This window comes from Urocampus carinirostris, chromosome 2, assembly GCF_059441175.1.
Source record: "Urocampus carinirostris isolate Australia breed hairy pipefish chromosome 2, RoL_Ucar_1.0, whole genome shotgun sequence".
Taxonomy (NCBI): Eukaryota; Metazoa; Chordata; class Actinopteri; order Syngnathiformes; family Syngnathidae; genus Urocampus; species Urocampus carinirostris.
Genome location: NC_142350.1, coordinates 25,747,987 through 25,769,915, shown reverse-complemented (window position 1 = coordinate 25,769,915; position 21,929 = coordinate 25,747,987). Strand labels below are relative to the sequence as shown.

The 21,929-nt window shown below is 38.0% G+C and overlaps 1 protein-coding gene across 1 annotated transcript in view; it reads left to right on the top strand.

Moving 5' to 3' along the window:
• Positions 1 to 20,121, top strand: part of scxa (scleraxis bHLH transcription factor a) — a 34,077-nt gene extending 13,956 nt beyond the window's left edge. Inside the window, exon 3 of the mRNA XM_088327878.1 lies at positions 17,960 to 20,121. Within this exon, the coding sequence (XP_088184004.1) occupies positions 17,960 to 17,998 (39 nt within the window). The 3' untranslated portion in view covers positions 17,999 to 20,121. The remainder of the gene's footprint in view (positions 1 to 17,959) is intronic.
• Positions 20,122 to 21,929: the final 1,808 nt, after the last annotated feature.

Below are 21,929 nucleotides of genomic sequence, written 5' to 3'. Positions count from 1 at the left end.
AGAAATCAGCTTCCTCTTCCTAGTTCGTGTGTAAACATACTGTATCTCCAGCGCGCTAAGAACTTTGACATTTTAATTGTTTCGTATCTCGTGCATCCATTCAATAGGATTGGTGTAAAGTGTAAAGAAGAGGCGAGCCATTTTTTTTTTAATGAAAGTGAAATAAGAAAGATTGATGCGGTTGGGAAAATGGTTGGATTGCTTTTCATGGCCACTTTCTACCACGGAGGAGGAAGTCGCCTAACTCTTGAAGCTCATCTTTCAAACATAAGTTAAACTTAACTTTATTCATCTTTATAGAGAAGATTATTTTATGATATGTTATTTTTTATTAAAGGGTTCTTATACAAGCCTTAAATATACTTATATAAACCTTAAACATACAAAATATATGGCCCTGAAGTAACTTACGAATGAATTCAACTTACAAAGGATCATCCGGAACCTCGTTCGTAAGTAGGGCAGCGTCTGTATGAGGAAATCGTTTTGGAATTCGCGAGGCTCAAGATCGAGGGTGCGATTGTCATGCGCACTCACCTCTGCCTCGTGGTACATGAAAGATTTTGACAACGGCCTGCGGGTATGTGATATGGTCGGCGAGGGCATCGGCGTGCCCGCGGGCACCGGGTTGACGACCCCTGCTCTCGTGTAAATGCATCTTTGCTGACACTAGCACTAGGACTTTGGAAGTAGCACGTCTGCGTATCACACACCCAAAAACACAGACTTGGTCTCTGAGTCTGGAAGTCATTGGTGGTGCAGGGCAGTGCAACAAATGAGCTAATTGTTCTGCAAACGATTTATCCTGTGCTGAGGACCGTGCAGCCATTTTTTAATGCAGCAGCTGCTATTACAAACACATTGCCGTTTAGCTTTGATGGTGACGTTAAAGAAGCCTGGAAAGTTCCCCCCCGTTAAAGAAAAAAAAGTAAGAAACTCCCCTCTCACACCCTTACACACGTTCATTTGCAGGCGTGTGCGACTAACCACATTGGGCAAAACCATTTCATTTCGAGACTCCTCGTGTGGGCTCTTTGAGCCTTTTTGTTGCAAAAATTTGTAGAGAGGCTGGGCCAAGAAGGACATTCGATTTTATATTTGTTTATGAACAGCATTGGGAATAACGCCGTTATGTAACCGCGTTATTTTTTGTTAATAACAGGGTAATCTAACTAGATTTTTTGGTCGTTAAAATGCCTTTACCATTACTGAGAGTCAAAAGTGGTGCGTTACTTTGAATGAATTGAGACGTGTACTTTCCTTTGCAACTCCTCCTTTGATTTTATATATATATATATATATATATATATATATATATATATATATATATATATATATATATATATATATATATATATATATATATATATATATATATATATATATATATATATATATATATATATATATATATATATATATATATATATATATATATATATATATATATAGGCAGCACGGCGGCGCAGTGGTTAGCGCTTGTGCGGCACAGTTCATGTCATGGGAACCTGTCGTGGGTTCAAATCCAGCTCCAGACTTTCTGTGCGGAGTTTGTATGTTCTCCCCGTGCTTGCGTGGGTTTCCTCCGGGCACTCCAGTTTCCTCCCATATTCCAAAGACATGCATTTCAGGTGAATTGGCCGGTCCAAATTGTCCCTAGGTGTGATTGAGCGAATGAGTTGTCTGTCCCTGTGTGCCCTGCGATTGGCTGGCAACCAGTTCAGGGTGTCCCCTGCCCACTGCCCGATGATTGCTGGGATGGGCTCCAGCCCCCCCGCGACCCTACTAAGGATAAGCGGTACGGCTAATGAGATGAGATGAGATATATATATATATATATATATATATATTTATATACCGCAGCCATTTCCCCCTAGTGGGAGGTGGCTAGAGTCATTTCTGCTTCTTTTTGTGAGATTGATCCAGAGGAGGGGATTCCCAGCCCCCTCGCTCAACCCAACTGAGGTGTTGGGCGTCATTAGGTGACCAAACCCCCCAATTCCAACCCCTAATGCTGAACGCCAAGCAGGGAGGCAACGGGTACCAATGTTTAAGTCTTAGGTATGACTCGGCCGAGGCGAGGCTTGAACCACAACCTCCCAGTCTCGCGGCGGGCGCCATACCCCCAAGGCCACCGAGCTGGTTAGTTAATTTTACAATGGACTAATTCAGTTTCTAACTCAGTTATTTTTGGGAAATATTAGGGATAAATTATAATATCCATCCGTTGCTAAACTTCAGAAGGGTCGCGGGGGTGCTGGAGCCCATCCCAACTATCCTTGGGCAGTGGGCAGGGGACACCCTGAACCGGTTGCCAGCCAGTCGCAGGGCTAATCATAATGGCAGCGCAGTGGTTAGCGCGTGTGCGGCGCAGTTCTGAGGTCATGAGATTGAACCTTCCTGTGTGGAGTTTGCATGTTCTCCCCGTGCTTGTGTGAGTATCTTCCGGGCACTCCGGTTTTCTCCCACATTCCAAAAACATGCACGTCAGGTTATTTGGCTGGTTAAAATTGTCCCTAGGTGTGAATGAGCGAGTGAGTTGTCTGCCTCTGTGTCCCCTGCGACTGGCTGTCAACCAGTTCAGGGTGAAGATAGCTGGAATGAGCTCCAGCACCTCTGCGACCCTTCTGAGGATAAGTGGTGCAGATAATGGATGGATATATAATTTTGTATTTATTTTCTTCTCTCTGAATTGTGGGCCTTAGGAAACGCCAGCGCTTTAACAAACTATGATTGGAAGGTAACGCATATCACAACAGAAAGGTAAAGAAAAATATGTCTGTGCCCATTGCTTTGGTAGATTCGGGTTTTCCAGCCCTAAATTGAAATTAGACGTGACAGGGTCAACTTTCGGTATTACCTTCAATAACTATATTTTATTGATATTTTAACCCTTTATGTTTGTCGGGTTGGAATACAAAGAATGAGACAGCAGCTCGATGCTCTTTTTAAGACATCCAAAAAAAGCCCTCGATGATTACTTGGTTAAGGAGACCTGGATCACGGCAGAGCTTCAACACATCCATCACTAATGGAGTTGGGGATCCTTGGAAACCCACCTGGAGAGGGAGAGAAAACAAGGGAGAGAAATGGCCACAGTTAGCAGGATAATCAGCCTGACATTTGTTGTAAACTTCAAGGGACGGTGTATTATTAGGAGCCTCCCGGTGGTAAAATAAATAATTGATTAAAAAGCTATATTGATAGCTTTCATGATTTAAAATACTTGTAGGTCGATACATTTCCATTAACTTTACATAACATTAGAGGTAAGATCGGGCCCAAAAAAAGCACCCGAGCCCGACGCAGGCCCGAGGGGTATTAAACCCGACCCGGACAAGGCCCGACTAATTAACTGGATTTGCTGGCCCGGCCCGAGGGGGCCCGAAATTACATATTTTATTTATAAGGAGGGGTGATTTATGATAACAAATTAAACTCTGCCTTTTGTTACAACATCTAGGCCTAAGTTAAATAAAACTGTTTAAACATTTACATCTTTTATATTTCTGTGTCTGCACTGCACATGTTACATTAAGCGACAATCTGTCATTGACGGGTTTTTTTTGAGGTAGCGAAAACATTTAAAGGCGTTCGTCATTTTGACGACTTGATCATTGGGCCATATTTCACAGCAGCAGTAGTAGTACGTCCTTAAGATTTTAGGGCAGCACTTACATTGAGAGGGGGTGTTGACGTGTTGTGCCCTTTTCCGACTCCTATGCAAATCCCCCCCCCCCCGATCGTATTCTATATAAAACGCTTATTAAAACAATAAAGCGAGCAATAGATGTCTGACGTACATTACTTTTGCCAGGACAGCTTTTTAAATGTCTGATCAGCGTCGAGGTCCCAGTCTTTTTGCTATCGTATACGAGCAAATTGCCACATTGACACTCAGCGAAGCCAACGCCAAGTCTCTGTATCATTTTCTACTACCAATTTGAAAGTGCTCCACATTTGACTCTTACCAGAGTGCGTTTTCTTGTTGGTCCGACTCCATATCGGGGATACCAGGCCAAAATCACGCGAATTTGCGGAGGGGAAGATTATTAAGAGGACAGCATTCACGTCACGTCACGTGCACAGAGCAGAGCATGCTCTGGCTCCGTTAAAAGCAATTACAGCTCCTTCTCCGTTTTATCCAAATTATATATTTTATAACAAGTATTCCTTGGTCTAGTATCCATACATAGTTTAAGTATATATTTTTAATGAACATTTAACACATTATTAATTAATTAAAAAAAAAAAAAAAAAAAAAAAAAAAAAAAAAAAGCAGGACCGAACCCGACCCGACCCGACCGTATGACTGACATTTCAGGGCCCGACCCGGCCCGAAATTGCCTCGGGTTCGGGTTCGGGTTCGGGTTCGGGCTCGGGCCATAAATCTTACCTCTACATAACATGCGTTGAAAAACCCCCAAAACGTTTTACTTTTTTTTCGTTTTCTCATTTTTTCCTTTTCTTGTTTCTTTCTTCCTTTGTTTCCTTCTTTTTTCACTCCTTTTTTTCTTTTTTCCCATTTTTTCATTCTTTTTCCCATTCTATCTTTTTCATCCTTCTTTCTTTATGAAATACTGGGGAGAAATGGGAAGAAAATGGTGCTTTTTAGTCTTCTTGAGTCGCTGCAGTGTGTGTTCTCCTTGAGCTTTGTAGCACTTTTTTGGTTGTACCTTATAATATGGGGACATCTAGTGTTCAGATATTACCCATTCCTTTTAATGCAAGTGCAGCCCATGCAAATGATGGATTAATTTATTAATGATTGCTTGATTTTCATTGGAATTTCTGATGTGTTTTGTTGTTATCTGTTGATCTTATTGTGTGTATCATTTTTTTGTCAAATTTTACATCGGTTTTTCTGATGGAAAACACGATTCGGCCTGAACTTCATCCGGACCCGAGCTTTGACGGCCCCCAACTAAATCAAGTTTGAGACCCTTGCTTTAGACAGTTACCTTTTCTTATTTCATAAAACTAGCTTCTCTTTAAGAGGCCGTTTGAGATGTAAATTATACTTGCTATCATATTAACATAAAATACTCTCTCACATGGACAACTATACTCTCATTTAGAAAAAAATACCCATGCGTAAACATTACTATACTCTCTAATACTGTATTCTCTTACACATACTATTATACTCTTACTCACACACTACTAAAATCTCTCACACATATTACTTTACAATCATTCACATACTACTTTACTTTCATGCACATTCTACTCTACTGTTGTCCTCACGTCTATCTTCCGAACCTTCCAATTGCTGGTTGGATAAGTTAAGGTAACAACTCATTTTGAGACAGTTTATGCATAACATGCACAAAATAACTTTTGGGGGACAAATAAAGCTAAAAAAGAAAAACAAAAGTCAAGTCATGTTTATTTGTGACGCTCCTAATCACAAAGAGTCTCAAAGGGCTGCACAGACCACAGATTATTGCAAACCACAGACTATTATTACACCATCCCCTGATCTAAAACCAACATGAGGGCAAGGATCTCTAAATTAATTTCAGTTTTTAGATTTTCTTTTTCAAAATCGCTGATTTTTCACTTGATAAAATATATGCATTATAATTATTATCAATACAATTCGTATGTAACGTATTACTGTGCTGAGGGGCTGCAGATGCAGAGTAAAGCATGCAATTATCTTGCCTCACGACAGAGAGCAATAGTGAGACCAGATTCAGATTTCGTGCACACCACAACCCCAAACAATCTAAATAGTGATAGTATGAGCAATCTCACAGGTCATGTTATCCATTATTTTTGTTCTCATTGCATGTACTTTTTCTTATTGGGGGACTACCCATGTAATCATACTATTATTCAAAAGGAGCAGAATGTAATATTACTGTGCCGAGCGTTTGCAGATGCAAGGTGAGGCACACAATTCTCTTGCCTCCTTGCAGAGGGCAATAGGAGACATAGAATTCTGATTTGGCACACACCTCAGTTCCCTGAAATTAAATTTGTGACAGTATTAGAAAGTCAAGCCGTCCAGTTTTTTTTATTGTGATTTTACGTTGTTTTTTTTTTTTAAGTCATGCCAAGAATGGGGAAAAAAACAACGGAAGAAAAAAATAAATTAAAGGCAAAAATAGCGAAAATGGAAGAATCAGTAATAACAGAAGAAAATAGAAAAGGCTAGAAGACAGATTAATACAAGGAAATTGAGAAAAAGAAAGGAAAAGAATGAAAAAATAAGGAAAAAGAGGAAAGATGCCAGTAAAAAAAAGACAAAAAATCTTGAAAAAAAAGAAAAAAGAAATGAAAAAAAAAGAATATAACTTTGTCCCAGTTGCTTATCATGTAATTGGGCTGGCATATAAGTTCCTGTTGACCCTTTCCTGTACTCGTGTTGCATGTGAGCGGCGCTTCTCTGCTTTAAAATGTGTGAAAACTAAGCAAAAGGTTTACTGTCTCCATGCTCATATACACTGAAAAGGAAATTCTTATGCCTATGACATTTTCATCAACAGCTGAAAATGGGGCAAGTTCAGGCCCTGGGGCCCTGGGTATAACTATGTCTGTACGAGAGTATAGTTGGGCATGTGTGCCTCCAAGTACGATTTACTTCTCAAACGGCCTCTCATAGATGTGAGCCTAACGGCACGGAGAGCACTTTTCGCAGAAGACTAATGACTGTGGTTTTTACTGTGATTTTTTTGGTGGGTTATTAGTCTGTTTAGGCTGGAAAAAAAGGCATGAGATCATTCGTCTGCATTAAGGTAAAGTCATAGATGAAAAGTAAATGACACTTATTTCCTGATACTGGTGCCCTTGCCACTTTGGTTCTAATTTGAATAGATGCTAATGAGGTGCATCAAAGGTTGCCACAATAGGAGGGGCAATTTTCCCATATAGTTCTGCCCACGACTAGTCCGTGTGAGTTTTTGTGTGCTTTTTTTCCTTGATCAGTGGGTTCGACTCCATGCCGTCATGCATGGACCTGTGTGTATGTTCTCTGCACAGATGGAAGCAGTTAAAACCCAATTGCAACAGATTAAGCCGGGTCATACAATCATAAAAATCTATTGTAAAACTATCATCTTGTTGTCATTCGGTTTCAAAGATTAAACGGGTGTTTGTAGAGAACCTCCAGATAAAATTACTAGCAGCTTTCGCAAAAACCCAAAAATAATGCAGAATAAAATATATAACTCTTCTATAGCCTAACGCAGGTGTTGACAACCTTTTTGCAGCTGAAAACTACATTTTTGTGACTGATTAGCAGTGTTGGGCATGTTATTTTAAAATACTATAGTTACTCACTACATCCTCCAAAAAGTAACTGAGTTAATAACTGAGTTACACTACAGTAAAAGTAACTAGTTACTATTTCCATTACTTTAAAAAAAAATTGTTTTGTGTCAGAGAATTTGAAATTTGCGTCAGTTGATTGGAGAAGAATAGTTAGTTGTGTTAAACAACTTGAAATATTTATTTCAACAGAACAATAACAAATGCAACCTACATTTCCTGTGCAATAAAGCTAATCAGGAAACAATATCATAAAATAACAATCAGAGTAAAAAAACACATACAAAAACATACTTAAACACATAAAAAGTACATAAACATGCATGAAAACGTCCATTAACACGAGCAAAAACGTACGGGCACACACAAAAATGTACATAAATGTACAAAACGTACTTAAACACTTAAATTGTAAGTAAACAAACATAAAAACGTTCATAAAAGACGCATGAAAACGTACAAAAAAACAGGCAAAACTCAGTTTTTACACACAAAAATGTACGTAAATACAAAAAAACACAAAGGCACACACAGAATTGTACGTTAACACATAAAGTGTATGTAAACAAGCATGAAACATTCGTAAAATGCCCAAAAATGTTCATCAACACCCACAAATATGCCCGAAATCCTTGAAAATGCTTGAATTTTAATGTTGTGTTTTTAAGGTAAAAAAAAAAAAAAAAAAAACATAAAATATAAATCAGTTATTCACAGATCTACAAAAAAATGCAAGACATATTTTTTTTAGCTTTTTAGACACTGAATGGATTTAAAGTCAAACAATAATCCTTGAAAATGCCAAACAATAGAATATAAATTAAAAATATTAACTCTATAAAAAATGATAATTGCAAAAATTTAAATATTGACAATTATATCTTACCCAACGTAGACACAGATCCTTCGAAAAACACGCGGAAAATATAAATTAAAATATGTAAAACAACACGAGCATAAAGACAGCAGTCTCGAAGATTGAAATCTTGTATTCACTCTGCCCTGGACCATTCAGTATTATTAAAATGAGTCCAAATTTGGCTCATTTTTCTACCTTCTTTACATACATTTGGCTATTTGTTTTTTTGTCTTGCGTGTTGAACTCAATTAGTACCCAATACCTATTAAGCCCTTTCCCTGTTTGTAAACATGTGTGACTAAGCCAACCTGCACGAGTATTGTTGAAGCAGAATGGCAGAATTCATGTCAGTTTAGAGCAGCCCATTGACACAAAAATGTCATATATCATAGATAGAAAATGCTCAAAGTAGCACAAAGTATGTGTCAGCAGCAAGATAGCGACTTTATTTTAGTCGTCAAAGTCAACAAAAAAAAAAAAAACGTTCTTTTGATCGGCGGTGGATTTATTCCTTTGAAGGTCCTGGAAAATTTTAAAAACTGGCCTTGAAAGTGGTCGAATTTGGCGATGAAAAAAAGTGTATAAATCTATCCAACCATCTATCCATCTTCCGCTTATCAGTGAAGCCTAGCACTTCATCCTAGGCAAAAACCCTATCTCTCGATTGATTTTAGAATGATGTTGCTGCTAAATGTCATTCCTTTACGTTTTAATAGCAGTATTTTTCTGATGCGCTTACAGTTAAGCTAGTCTCCAAGTACTTACTTTGCATCCTGGCCTATTTATCAGGACATTCTATTCATCTTATTTTTCTCCTTGTTATGTTTTTTTATTCTGGGCTATCACGTCTAATCTTGTTGTAAACAATGCTTGCTACTGATAAGTTCAAAGTTTTGTAGACACTCAAAATAAGGAGAAAAGACATTAAGGGTTTAATAACTTGCAAGAAGAACAGAGGAGCCCAAACCTTCGATAAGAAACTCCAACAAGGCCCTCCTCTGAGCTTTTTCATTCTATTCAATCTCCTAGTTTACAAACCAGAATCGCCCTAAAGGGTGTGGTTCATGGAATGACATGTGTAATCTTGATGTAAACAAGTTTACTCCTGATAAATTTAAAGCTTAGGTGTAATAGGCAAATCGACAAAATGGCTTCCCATACCATCTCCTTTACAGGTGTCCAATAGTAGAAACAAATAGAACTTTTCAAACACATTTTTATCAAAGTCAGTTAAGAAAATGATTTTTCTAATATTTTAAAAATGCCAGTTTTTAGTGACTACAATAAATATACATGAAATCTTATAAATTTTGGTGCAAAGATTGACCTTTGGAAATTTGCTGTATTCCAAAATGTATTTCATGATTTTACGCAAACTGGTTAGAATCCTCTGCAAATGTTTTAAAAAATAGCAATGTTTGTTTTTCATCTATTGATACAAAAATTAGAATATATTTATGAATCTTGATAACTACAAAGAGTTTCTTGGAGTAAAAAACAAAACAGAGGTTAATGTAAATTATTTTTAAAATTCTACCTTTTTTCAGCTCCTGCTTTTTGTACACATTTGGGACTACATGCTGACAAGTAGATGCTAACGACTACATGCTAAGAACTACTTGCTAACGACAAGATGCTAACAACTACATGCTATCGAGTAAATGCTGAATAGTGGATGCTAATCACTAAACGCCATCTACTACATGCTAATGACCACATAGAAACAACTACATGCTAACAAGTAGATGCTTATGACTACATGCTAACGACTTCACGCTAAAGACCTCATGTTGACTATTACATGCTAATGATTACTTGCTAATATTTAGATGCTGGCAGGTAGATGCTGATGACCACATGCTAACGACTACATACCATACTATATGATTTAAGACCAATTGCAGCAGAACTGGTCAAACCCGCGCTCCAGACAAATCCAATTTTTTGGCACATTTTATTTCACTGTTTGATGTTAAATAAATTGATGAAATTCAATGAATAAAAATATTTCTGTGTCCCATGTCAACACATTCAAAGTTGTCTCCTCTGCAACTACTTAAGATCCTTGAGGCTCCTTTTGACTTTCTTTTTTCTCATAAATAATTGTTTCAAAACAAGTTGCAAGTAGAGTTATTTTGTAAAAATGTCACAAAATACTACAAATACTCTATGGAACACGCCACAGTGGGTATAAGCACGTCACATTGGGTATTTGTATATTGTATTCTTTTTGCTTTATTATTGTATTGTTTCTCAGCACAGGGATGCTCCTGGAAATGTGAATTTCCCTGGGGGGATGAATAAAGTATCCATCTATCTATCTATCTAAATGTGGAGCCTGATTATTTACCTTCAGTGAACACAGTGCTGGGCAAAGAGGAGTGCGCTGTGTGCGTAAGTCCGCCCACCCCTACCACTCTCCCAATCAAATTGCTCTGTATGCTTAGCTGGCATTTTGGGGTGTTTACAGTTTGTTTTGTGGGTTTTCATCATAAAGTGTCTTTACAGTGAACATAGATGGTTTATTAGCTTTTTTTTATAGAGGATCCATTGGCGACATACAACCAAAACAGGGTCTGCGAGTGTGTAAACTGTAAACTGTTAGACTACAACCCCTAGCAAAAAGTTTAGAATCATCAGTCAAGTAATTACTCCAAAATTGTATTCTGTAGAACCATCTCGGATAAAAAGCATGAAAAATAATAACGTTTTTCAAAAGTAATACTTCTGGCATTCATGAACACTAAAAGAATGGAATAAAAAAGAACGTTGTAGTGGTCAGTAAATGCTACTTTTATAGAATATGGAATCACTCCATTTAGCAGCACGACGGCGGAGTGGTAAGCACGTGTGCGGCACAGTTCTGAGGTCATGAGATCAAACCTTCCTGTGTGGAGTTTGCATGTTCTCCCCGTGCTTGCATGGGTTTCTTCCGGGCACTCCGGTTTCCTCCCACGTTCCAAAAACATGCATGTCAGGTAAATTGTCTGGTTTTGAATTTTCCCTAGGTGTGAATGAGCGTTGTCTGTCTCTGTGTGCCCTGCGACTGGCTGGCAACCAGTTAAGCGTGTCCCCTGCCCACTGCCCGAAGATAGCTGGGATGGGCACGGGCACCAGCAACCCCGCGACCCTACTGAGGATAGGCAGTGCAAATAATGGATGGATGGAATCACTCCATTTTGAGGAAAAAAATATCTATTCATGAAAAATAGTGTTAGGCTTAGGGTTAGGGTTATATCACTGGTATTTACTTGCACCACCATAAGCCTTTATGACAGCCTGCAGTATCTCAGGCATGGACTTGATGAGTGACAAACAGCATTCTTCATCAATCTGGTGCCAACTCTCTTTGATTGCAGTCGCCGGATCATGTTTGCAGGTCAGAGCCTTGCTGTGGACATTTTTTTTTTCGATTTCCACCACAGGTTTTCAATTGGTTTGAGATCTGGGCTATTTGCAGGCCATGACATTGACTGGATGTGTCTTTCTCCAAGAAATGCTTTCACAGATTTTGCTCTGTGGCATGATGCATTGTCATCTTGGAAAATAAGTTCATCATCCCAGAACCTTTTTAAATTGAAGGATAAAGAGAGCTGTCCAAAATGTCAATGTAAACTTGTGCATTTATTGCAGATTTGACCACAGCCATCTTCCCAGTGCCTTTGCCTGACATGCAACCCCATATTATTATGGCCAGCGGGAATTTTGATGTTTCTTTAGGCAGTACTCTTTGTAAAACTCACCAGAACAGCACCAAACAAAGGTTCCAGCCTCATCACCTTGTTCAATGCAGATTTGTGACTTGTCACTAAAGATAACCTTCATCCAGTCATCCACACAGTCCACGATTGCCTCTCCTTAACCCATTGCAGTCTTGTTCTCTTGTAAGTGTCAACGATTGTTTCCTTTTAGCTTTCCTATATGAAAATCCCACTTTATTTAGGCAATTTTGCACAGTTCTGTCACATACATTGACAACGACTTCTTCCCATTTCCTCTGCATTTGTCCTGTTGTGCATTTTCTGTTTTCAAGACATTTTTTTTACAGAACAAAATGTCTGAGTGAGAGTTTGCCCTAGACTGGCGATTCCATACTCTTTGCTAGAGGTTGTACCAGTGTTATGGCTATGCACACAGCCAACTCTGCACAATGTACTTATGAAAAGAGCCACATTTGGCTCACTAGCAGAAGGTTCCTGACTCCTGCCTTAGTGAGTAGGACAGGTTCCTGCCTAAATGCAAAATTTCGCCCTCCTCCCCCATAGTCCTTATTTTGGCCTGATAGCAATCACCTAACAACTGTTGTTGTTATAGGTCAAGCTGACATTTTCTCCCAACACCTTTTGCACGGTCGCAAAGGAAATTTGAAACAGGTGTTGGGGCTGATGAGTGGGTAGTGAGGAGTCTCAGACCACACAGTCAAAGGAGGGTTGAGAGTCAACTAAAGAAAATATATTGTTTATTTATTGCTTGTTCTCACAAAAGATTGAAACTCATCATCTGAAGCTAGAATAATACTATGTCAATGCATTATCCTCGTCCTCCCTCCGACTGTCAGTGCCCCCTGCCCACCTGAGCACCATGGGAGCCAGAGCCTTCAGTTGCGCTGCTCCCAAGCTTTGGAATAATCTACCTCCGGACCTCCAAAACTGCACATCTCTCTCCACTTTTAAGTCCCGTCTAAAAACACACCTGTTCAGGACTGCCTACAACACATAGCTTCTCCATTTCCTTTGTTTTTATGATTTTATGTCCTGTTTTTATTTATTATTTCGTTTACAACTTTTTAAATTGTATTTTTTCATTGTTTGTACAGTGTCCTTGGGTGGCCTGAAAGGCGCTTTTAAATAAAATGCATTATTATTATTATTATTATGAGTCTAACTCAGAATCAGAATCGCAGTTGCAGTCCATCCATCCATTTTCTGCGACGTTTATCCTCACTAGGGTCGCAGGTGTGCTGGAGCCCATCTTGGCCATCTTCGGGCAGTGTGTAAGGGACCCTTTTTCCTGGTTGCCGGCCAATCGCAGGGCACACGGAGACAAATAACTCACTCGCTCATTGTCCTAGGGACAATTTGGACCGGCCAATTAACCTGACATGCATGTTTTTGGAAAGTGTGAGGAAACTGGAGTGCCCGGAAACCCACTTAGGCACGGTGAGAAGATGCAAACTCCTCATGGGCAGGCTGCAGTAGCTGGAATTGGAAGCCAGACCTCTGCACCATGGGGCCGCACGCTAACTACACAGCCAACGTTGCAAAAATTATACAACATAGAGACAAATAAATAGAAAAAATACAAAGTATTCACATCTAAGAACTATACGCAACCAGGAAATTGCACTTAACCTGGGATATTGCACCTAAAACTAACAAATCAACACAACAACCGAACAACCTTCTATTTTCAAAATCTTATGGAAAAGAAGTCAAGTGTAAATAAAGTAATCACAATGTGAAAACTTTTAACAAAATGAAATAAAGTAGAAAATACTGTGCAACTGTTTGCACTTGACCAAGATATTGCACTTCAAAACCGAGGTATTGCACTTTAACCTGGGGTATTCTACTTAGAAACTGAAATATTTTCTCCGGATATAATTGATGTTTCTCACAAAAGATCTAACATCTTTTGTCATCTGTAACTTAATCTTTTATAAATCAGCCGAAGAGAAAAATAGGCAAAACAAAAATGATGTTTTACATATCAATCAATAGTCTGTTGAAAGTTTCACAGTAGCCGAGAAGTCAGGGGGAGGGAATAAGTGATGTTATTTTCCTGGCCAGATAGAGAAGCAAAGCAGCTGCCAGGAAATCAAGAGTGCGCTGCTCTGATACCGCAGATATTTACTCTCATGTCGAATTTCAGCTCAGGATTTCAGCCGTAAAGCAAACCTTCAATAATAGTCTCTGCTAAACATTTTCAAATGTAATTCTGCCATAAAAATGACAACTTTGAAGTGTGACGTTAAAGCTTTTTAACTCTCTGCCGCCATCTCCTGGCCTAAAGTCATGATCGCTGCCTTTGTTTGTCTATGATGGGCGTGCAAGTGCGTGCGTTTCTTAGACACGCTCGAATAGATGCTTCGTTTTTCATCTTTCTTGGGGTTTTGAGTTGGCTTTTGGACTCTACTTAAAATAGGCTTTTTCTTACTCTCACCATTTTCATAATACAATTCAAAACAGAAATACATGGAGACTAGAATGGAGTTACACTGCGCACCACCAAATACTCCACAAAAACAAATTCTGTAAATTAAGAGGATATTTTACAATACAGTAAAATCATCATACTGTTTTTTTTTGTTATGTTCTGCAGGTTTTCTGCGGTTTTCTTATGATGACTGTATTTTACTTCAGTTTTTATCAATTATTGTTTTATTGCTTTATTCATTTGGATTAAATAGATAATTTTTACTTTCATCTCCCAAAAAATGCATAGGCTGTTTGTTAGTGGCTTTTTATTCAGGCAAAGCACAAAAAAAACATAAATCATTAATTATCAAGAGGAAACAATGAACTCTTTGCACACAAAAACATATCTACAATACAATGGTATACTAGATGAACATGAGCCCAAAGAGAGTAGGCTTTTAAAAAGCCAATAGACTTTCTTTTCCCCCAAGATTGGTCTTTTATTGTTTATTTATTTTTTCATTAAGAATGGCTGATAATAGGCTTACCCTCGTGTAAAAAAGTTCTGAAAAAATGATTAAAATGTAAAAATCCAATTGAAGAACAAAGATGTGTTGGGGCATCTGTGTAGAGAGCACTTCTGCTTTATTTTCACCTTTCCAAAATGTTTTCTGAACATTTGTTTTACACGAACTTGGGCCTAGTAGCCGACATTTTTTACTTTTACACGTTTCTTACTTTTATGCTGTTCTTATCGGGATTTATAAAGTAGTTTGGATTTAGATTAGAAATCGTAGTTTTGTAGCAGGGGTCATCAGTAATTGATTTTTGGAAAACAAATTAATATTTAAGTGCAAAAAAATTAATGCGGCAAGGCCAATTAATGGGTATTTATTGGATTTCTAGCCATTAATTGGTAATTTAATGGTATACTAGCCGTGTCAATATGGTCGAACAAACTGGTCCCTCTAATCTAATCTAACCATTTTTTCCTTCGGTCCCATAACCGTGCGAAGATTACAATCAATACAGCGTAGTAGTAGTGGTGTACAACGTGTGCGTATGTGCATCCACGACGTACGTGCCTGAGGCAAAACGTGAGCCAATCAACAAGCCCGATTTTGTCCCGACCAAAAAAAAGCTGCTTTGCAACCACACTATGTACGTACAGCTACCGTGTTTCCCCGAATATAAAGCCGGCCTTACTTCAAAATCATCGTCAAAAATTGAGGTTTTGAAATAAAAATATGTGCAAAATTAATACATTTTCACGAAAAATTTCTTAGAAAAGCATTGCCGTTGTTAAATAACGTTGATATCTACGGTTTTCATAGGTAATATGAGCCTGAATATTAGCAGGAAGGTTGAATTTCATTTCTCATAAAAAGCTGGGCCTTATATTCAGGGTGGGTCTTATAATGGGGGAAACACGGTAGCTTACGCGTATGCATGCACTGTCCCGATTGTGCGTGTATGTGACCTTGACCGCATACGAAATGCTCGCGCGGCGTGAAAATTTGCACGTTTGTTGACGCAATCGACTAACAAAAAACCCGAATATTTTCGCAATTAATGGGTTGCAATAATTGCTAATTATTTAAATTTTGCAATAAATGGATTTATGAATTTAAGCAACCATTCCATTAATTTTTTGCAATTAATGGCATTAATTTTTCACCAATCATTTATTGCTGACCCCTGTTTTGTAGTGTTTTGTGCAACATTTCTTTGTTTCCTTTTGTTAATTAGTGCTTGATTTTTTTTTGTACTGTGCTCAGAGGTGGGTAGAGTAAATGGATTGCTCCAGAAGTAGTCATCCAAATAATTACTGGAGTAAAAGTATAAAAGTAAAAAAGTACCTGGTGAAAAAACTACCCAAGGACTGAGTCGTGTGTTTTTTCATCAAATCATCAAAATCCATCCAATCAACAATAAATTACAAGTCTGTTTAATTTTAAATCTGTTTGGGTGAACGCTTTATGGATTAAAAAAAGATATTTGTGTGGACACAGCTATATTCAATGCATATACAGTACAAAAAACAAAAAAAATATGTTCCTGGCCCGGCTCAACTGGAGGTTGTTTGGGTCACTGTTCAAATCTAAATAAAAGAACGAAAGGAAGAAAATAAATGCGCATTTGCCAAAGACAGACAGATGTCTACTTACCTGGAGGGGGCTACATCCTTGGATGCATTACCTTCAGGTACATACATTTTCCATGACTGAGTAAGTAATGTGGTAATATTTACTTGCATAGCACTTAATTACAAGGAGTCTCAAAGGGCTGCACTGACCACAGATTATTGCAAACTACAGACTATTATTACACTGTCCCCTGATCTAAAACCTACGCGAGGGCAAGGAAAAACTCAAAACCTCAATATGAGGAAAATATAGAAACATTGAGAAGGGACAGCACATGAGGTATTCCACTTCCAGGATGATCAGGCTGCAACGGATGTTGCGATAACAAATAATACACAGATATTGTAAAGATGAAATATAGGTCATTCATAAGCTATGGAACAGAAGTGTGTTTTATCCCTAGATTTACACAGCAGTCCGCAATTGGTTTATGTCATGGTATCACGAAGAAACTAATATACTATTTGCTGAGTGTCCACCTACAATACCCCCTTTACCTCCGTTTGTTAAGTTCAGAATATCATGTAACAGATTTTTGTTTTGTTTAGGTATAGGTCCTTGCAGATACATAACAATGGAAAGGAATCTTCCAATTATTAAGAATTACAAAGAAGGCACACCAATCAATTACCTTTCAAGAGACTATCGATGATAAGGACAATTATTAAGATTAAGGAGGTGAATAATACAACAAAGTCTTCTGGCTGCATTACAATCTTTGCAAGGGAAAGTTTCAAAATTAGTTTTAATTTTAATCTTTTGTTTCCTCTGTACCCACCCAACGCCACTGTACCAGTTCAAGTCAGGTCACACCATAGTTGGATTAGGTTTTATTTTTCCTATATTTATTTCTTAGATTATTTAATCACATACACATTTATAATATAAACTGCTTTTATCGAAGTCACTGTTTTCTATTGTTTTTTTTGTATTATACTGTAAGTATTTTTTACTCTATATTTTTTTTACTAATGTTCAAAATGTATGTACAATTTTAATGTTTTACCTGGGTTACCAGGGGTTTCTATACCCTGCCATATGAAGATTTCACTTCACGATCCCCACCTAAGAACAGATTAATGTCATATCCCAAAGGTCAAAAATGAGTGAGGAAAACAATAAAAATATTCTTGCCATCATGTTATAAATATGTTTGGGAGGCATTTTGGAATATGACAATAATACAACTTTTTTTTCCATTTATAAAAATTTTGAAAAACAACAACCTCACTTATGCATCAAAGGGTTAAGTATTGGATTGAATGTAGCCTAATGTATGGAAGTAAGAGTACAGCTTCTTCTTCACAAATCTAGTCAAGTTAAACTAAAAAGTATAGAGATTTAAATACACTCCTATTTAGTACAAAATGTCCTAAAACTTACTCAAGTACATGGAACGGAGTCAATGTAACTCGTTACTACCCACATCTGGCTGTGCCTAAAAAAAAAACATCACAAACACGTTTAAAAAGTGCATACTTGTTAACACTTTGATTTGTGTGCAAAATAATCAGAAAGTTGTTGTTTTTTGTTTGTTGCAGAACAAAGACAGAGACCGGAAAACGACCATCCGAAGTTAACAACCAAATTGGAGAAAAGACCTACGCTCTCAGTGATTTCCTGCTTTTGTGTACGGTTGCCTAAAGACTCATACATGATCCAGTTCTAGGAAATACAGAACATCAGACATTCTACACAATATGTACTAAATATGTCTCTGTAAAAGTTTTTCGCAAGTAATCAAAGGAAACTCTAGAAAAACATGTTTACGCCGCTGTATTTCACGTGCCTGTAAAAGGCTTGGTGACTTTGATTCTGGTACATTATTTGCAGAGTGTAAAGAGCCCTTGACACATGATCAAAACACATCAATACCTATGAAGACAAATTTGTATTCATCAAAAGCTATGTAAACTGAAATATAAATGTATATTTATGTGATATAACATTTTACATGAAACTATCTAATTTAACAGGCATATCGTTTTTTGTTTTTTTTTGGAGAACAATTAGTACCTTTGGCAAAATGTATGGTATCATCAGTCTTGGACAAGTACTTACTCCGACACTTTATTCTGTAGAACAAACTCCGATGAAAAGAAAAGCATGAAAAAATAATGTTTTTCAAAGGTGCAACTCCTTGGCATTCAAAAAAACTAAAAGAAATGAAGAAAAAACTTTACGGTAGACAGTAAATGTTACTTTTATAGACCAAGCAAAGGGGAAAAAGTATGGAATCACTCCATCCTGAGGAAAAACATATGGAGTCATAAAAACGGACAACGAAATAACAATCAAAACATATCACTAGTATTTAGTTGCACCACCTTTAGTTTTTATGACAGCTTGCAGTCTCTGAGGCATTGACTTGATGAGTAACAAACCGTATTCATCAATCCGGTGCCAACTCTTTTTGATTGCAGTTGCCGGATCATCTTTGCTGGTCGGAGCCTAGTTGTGGACATTTTTTTTTTCAATTTCCAATACAGGTTTTCAATTGGGTTTGGATCTCGGCTATCTGCAGGCCATGACATTGACTGGATGCGTCTTTCTCCAAGAAATGCTTTCACTGTTTTTGCAGTGTGGCATGATGCATCGTCATCTTGGAAAATGAGTTCATAATCCCAGGACATTTTTTAAATTGCAGGAACAAGAAAGCTGTCCAACATGTCCACGCGAGGTTGTGCATTTATTGCAGATTTGACCACAGCCATCTCCCCAGTGCATTTGCCTGACATGCAGCCCCATATCATTAAGGACTGTGGGAATTTTGATGTTTTCTTTAGGCAGTCCTCTTTGTAAAACTCACCAGAACAGCACCTAACAAAGGTTCCAGCATCATCGCCTTGCCAATGCAGATTCATGACTCATCACTTAAGATAACCTTCATCCAGTCATCCACAGTCCATGATTTTCTCTCCTTAGCCCATTGCAGTCTTGTTCTCTTGTATTTAAGCGTCAACGATGGTTTCATTATAGCTTTCCTATATGAAAATCCCACTTCATTTAGGCAATTTTGCACAGTTTTGTCACATACATTGACTCCAACTTCCTCCCGTTTCCTCTTCATTTGTCTTGTTATGCATTTTCTGTTTTCAAGACACACTGGATTTTATTTTTTGTCTTGATGCCTACACGTCTTCCTTGGACTATCTGTCACTTGACTTTAAGAACCCTCCCATGCTGTTTGCACTTGGTCCAAAGCTTCGATACGTCAACAACTTTGAACAGCCCACATCTTTGGCAACTATACGAGTAAAGATTCCTTCTTCAAGAAGTTTGATGATCCTGTCTTTGATCTCAAGACACAACTCTCTTGTTGAAGCCATGATTCTTGCCAATCCACTTAGTCCAGGAACCCTCCAAGGTGTATTAACATTACTGTTTTTAACAGCTTACAAACGAGCAGAATTAATCTAAACGAGGTAACCAAATAAGGAAAGGAAATTGACTGGGTGTGTCCTTAATTTCGACTCAAAATGCACTGATTCCATGTTTTTTTCCTCAGAATTGTGCTATTACATATTTCCCTGCACTGGCTCTATAAAAGTAACATTTACTGACCATTGTAATGTTTTTTCTTAATTTATTTTAATGTTCCTGAATGCCAATATGTAGCACTTTGGAATGACCTTAGGATTGTTTCATGTTTGTGATCCGAGTTTTTCTACAGAATAAAATGTCTGAGTGAGGGTTTGCCCAAGACTGGTGATTCCATACTTTTTGCTGGGGGTTTTAAAATCTTGCACGAAATGTTGCCTTTAGTGACATGTTTTTGGCAAATATGGCAGTAACATGCTGAAACTCTTTTTTGTGGTTTTGTGAGAAAAAAATATGTTGTTCTGAGTTGTTCAATAAATTGTTTTGTATTCATGAGTCCATTTGTATTAATTTATAATACTTTTAATTGGATTTGTTACATCGCATTAATTTTCTCCGTAATGATATCTACACTGGAGTTTTAACAATTTAAAAACCAATTGAATAATTCTATTAAAAAATACCATCCTCATTTCTTAACAGTTTAAGAGCATTTTTGTTGTGTCTATACCATGCTACTATAACGGTTTTTCACCAAATGGATAAGGCATTTCGACAAAAAAAACTTTTTAGCCAAATAATTAGAGAACACTTTCAGGTGCCTGTGATTTTCAAAAATATTGAATCTTTATAAAACTAAAAACGAATTTGCCGAAGAAGGCTGGTCATTCCACGGAAGAGAGGACAGGTCACTGAGTAGGATGTCAATGGTTAATTGTCTCCACATTGCAGCTGGAATTGCTTGCCAGTTCAGTGCTGAACATGGTAAGGATCTGTCTCGCCATAGAGTGTCTTGCCGTTTAAGAACATTTGGACTGACGGCTCACACTGCATTGACCAAACCTCTCCATCAATTCATCGATTTTTTGCGTCGCTTATCCTCACTAGGGCCACGGGGTGCTAGAGGCCATCCCAGCCATCTACGAGCAGTGGGCAAGGGACACCCTGAACCAGTTGCCAACCAGTCGCAGGGCACACAGAGACAGACAATTCACTCGCTCATTTACACCTAGGGACAATTTGGAGTACCCAATTAACCTGACATTGGAATGTGGGAGGAAACCGGAGTGCCCGGAGGAAACCCACGCAGGCATAGGGAGAACGTGCAAACTCCCTACTGGACGGCTGCAGTAGCTGGAATTGAACTCTGGAATTTTACAGTGCCACCCTGACCAAACCTCTCATTGGTAAAAGAAACTTAATAAGCTGGACTGGGCTTTGCTGAGGAGCATGACAGGTAGACAGATGAGAACTAGTTCACAGTTCACAGTTCACTTCAGTGATGAAAGCAAATGTAATTTCTTTGGGTCTGATGAGAAGCATTGTGTTCCGCAAACATTGTTAGAAAGACTTAACCCAAAGTCAGTGAAAGATTGAGGAGGAAGTGTCATGGTTTGGGGCATGTTTTCTGCAGCGGGAGTTGGGCCTCTTGTACAGCTACATGTCTGAGTGAAGGCAAATGTATCAGTACTTTCCTCAACAGCACACGGTTCCTTACTTGAGTTCATTGCCCAATCAGCCTGCAAAGTTATGGTCAAGAAACCCAGTTCAATGACTGAATTGTGGAGGAGGCTGGAAGAAGAATGGATCAAAAGCACACCAAGAGCAGTGTAAGAGACTAGTGCTATCTTGTGGCCGCAGACGTGCTAAAGTCATTCACAGCAGAGGTCTGTACACTTCTTAATAGTTCGCTGACTTTTGTAACTTTTAAAAAAATATTACATGCCAAAGTCATTGTGGTTCTCTAATTTTGATCATTATGTTCTTTAATATTGGTCAGTGCGTTTTATGAAAAGTATTTTTGTGTGAAATGCCTTTAGTTGTTTTGTAAAATGATGTAGACACAATAAAATCTTATTTTACTGTGAAACAGTGAAGATAGTATAATTATTACTCATGATTAAAGTGAAATAATTAATTAGGTCCTTTTTTAAGCACAAAATTTTATATTTAGTTTTTTTCTGTAGTATT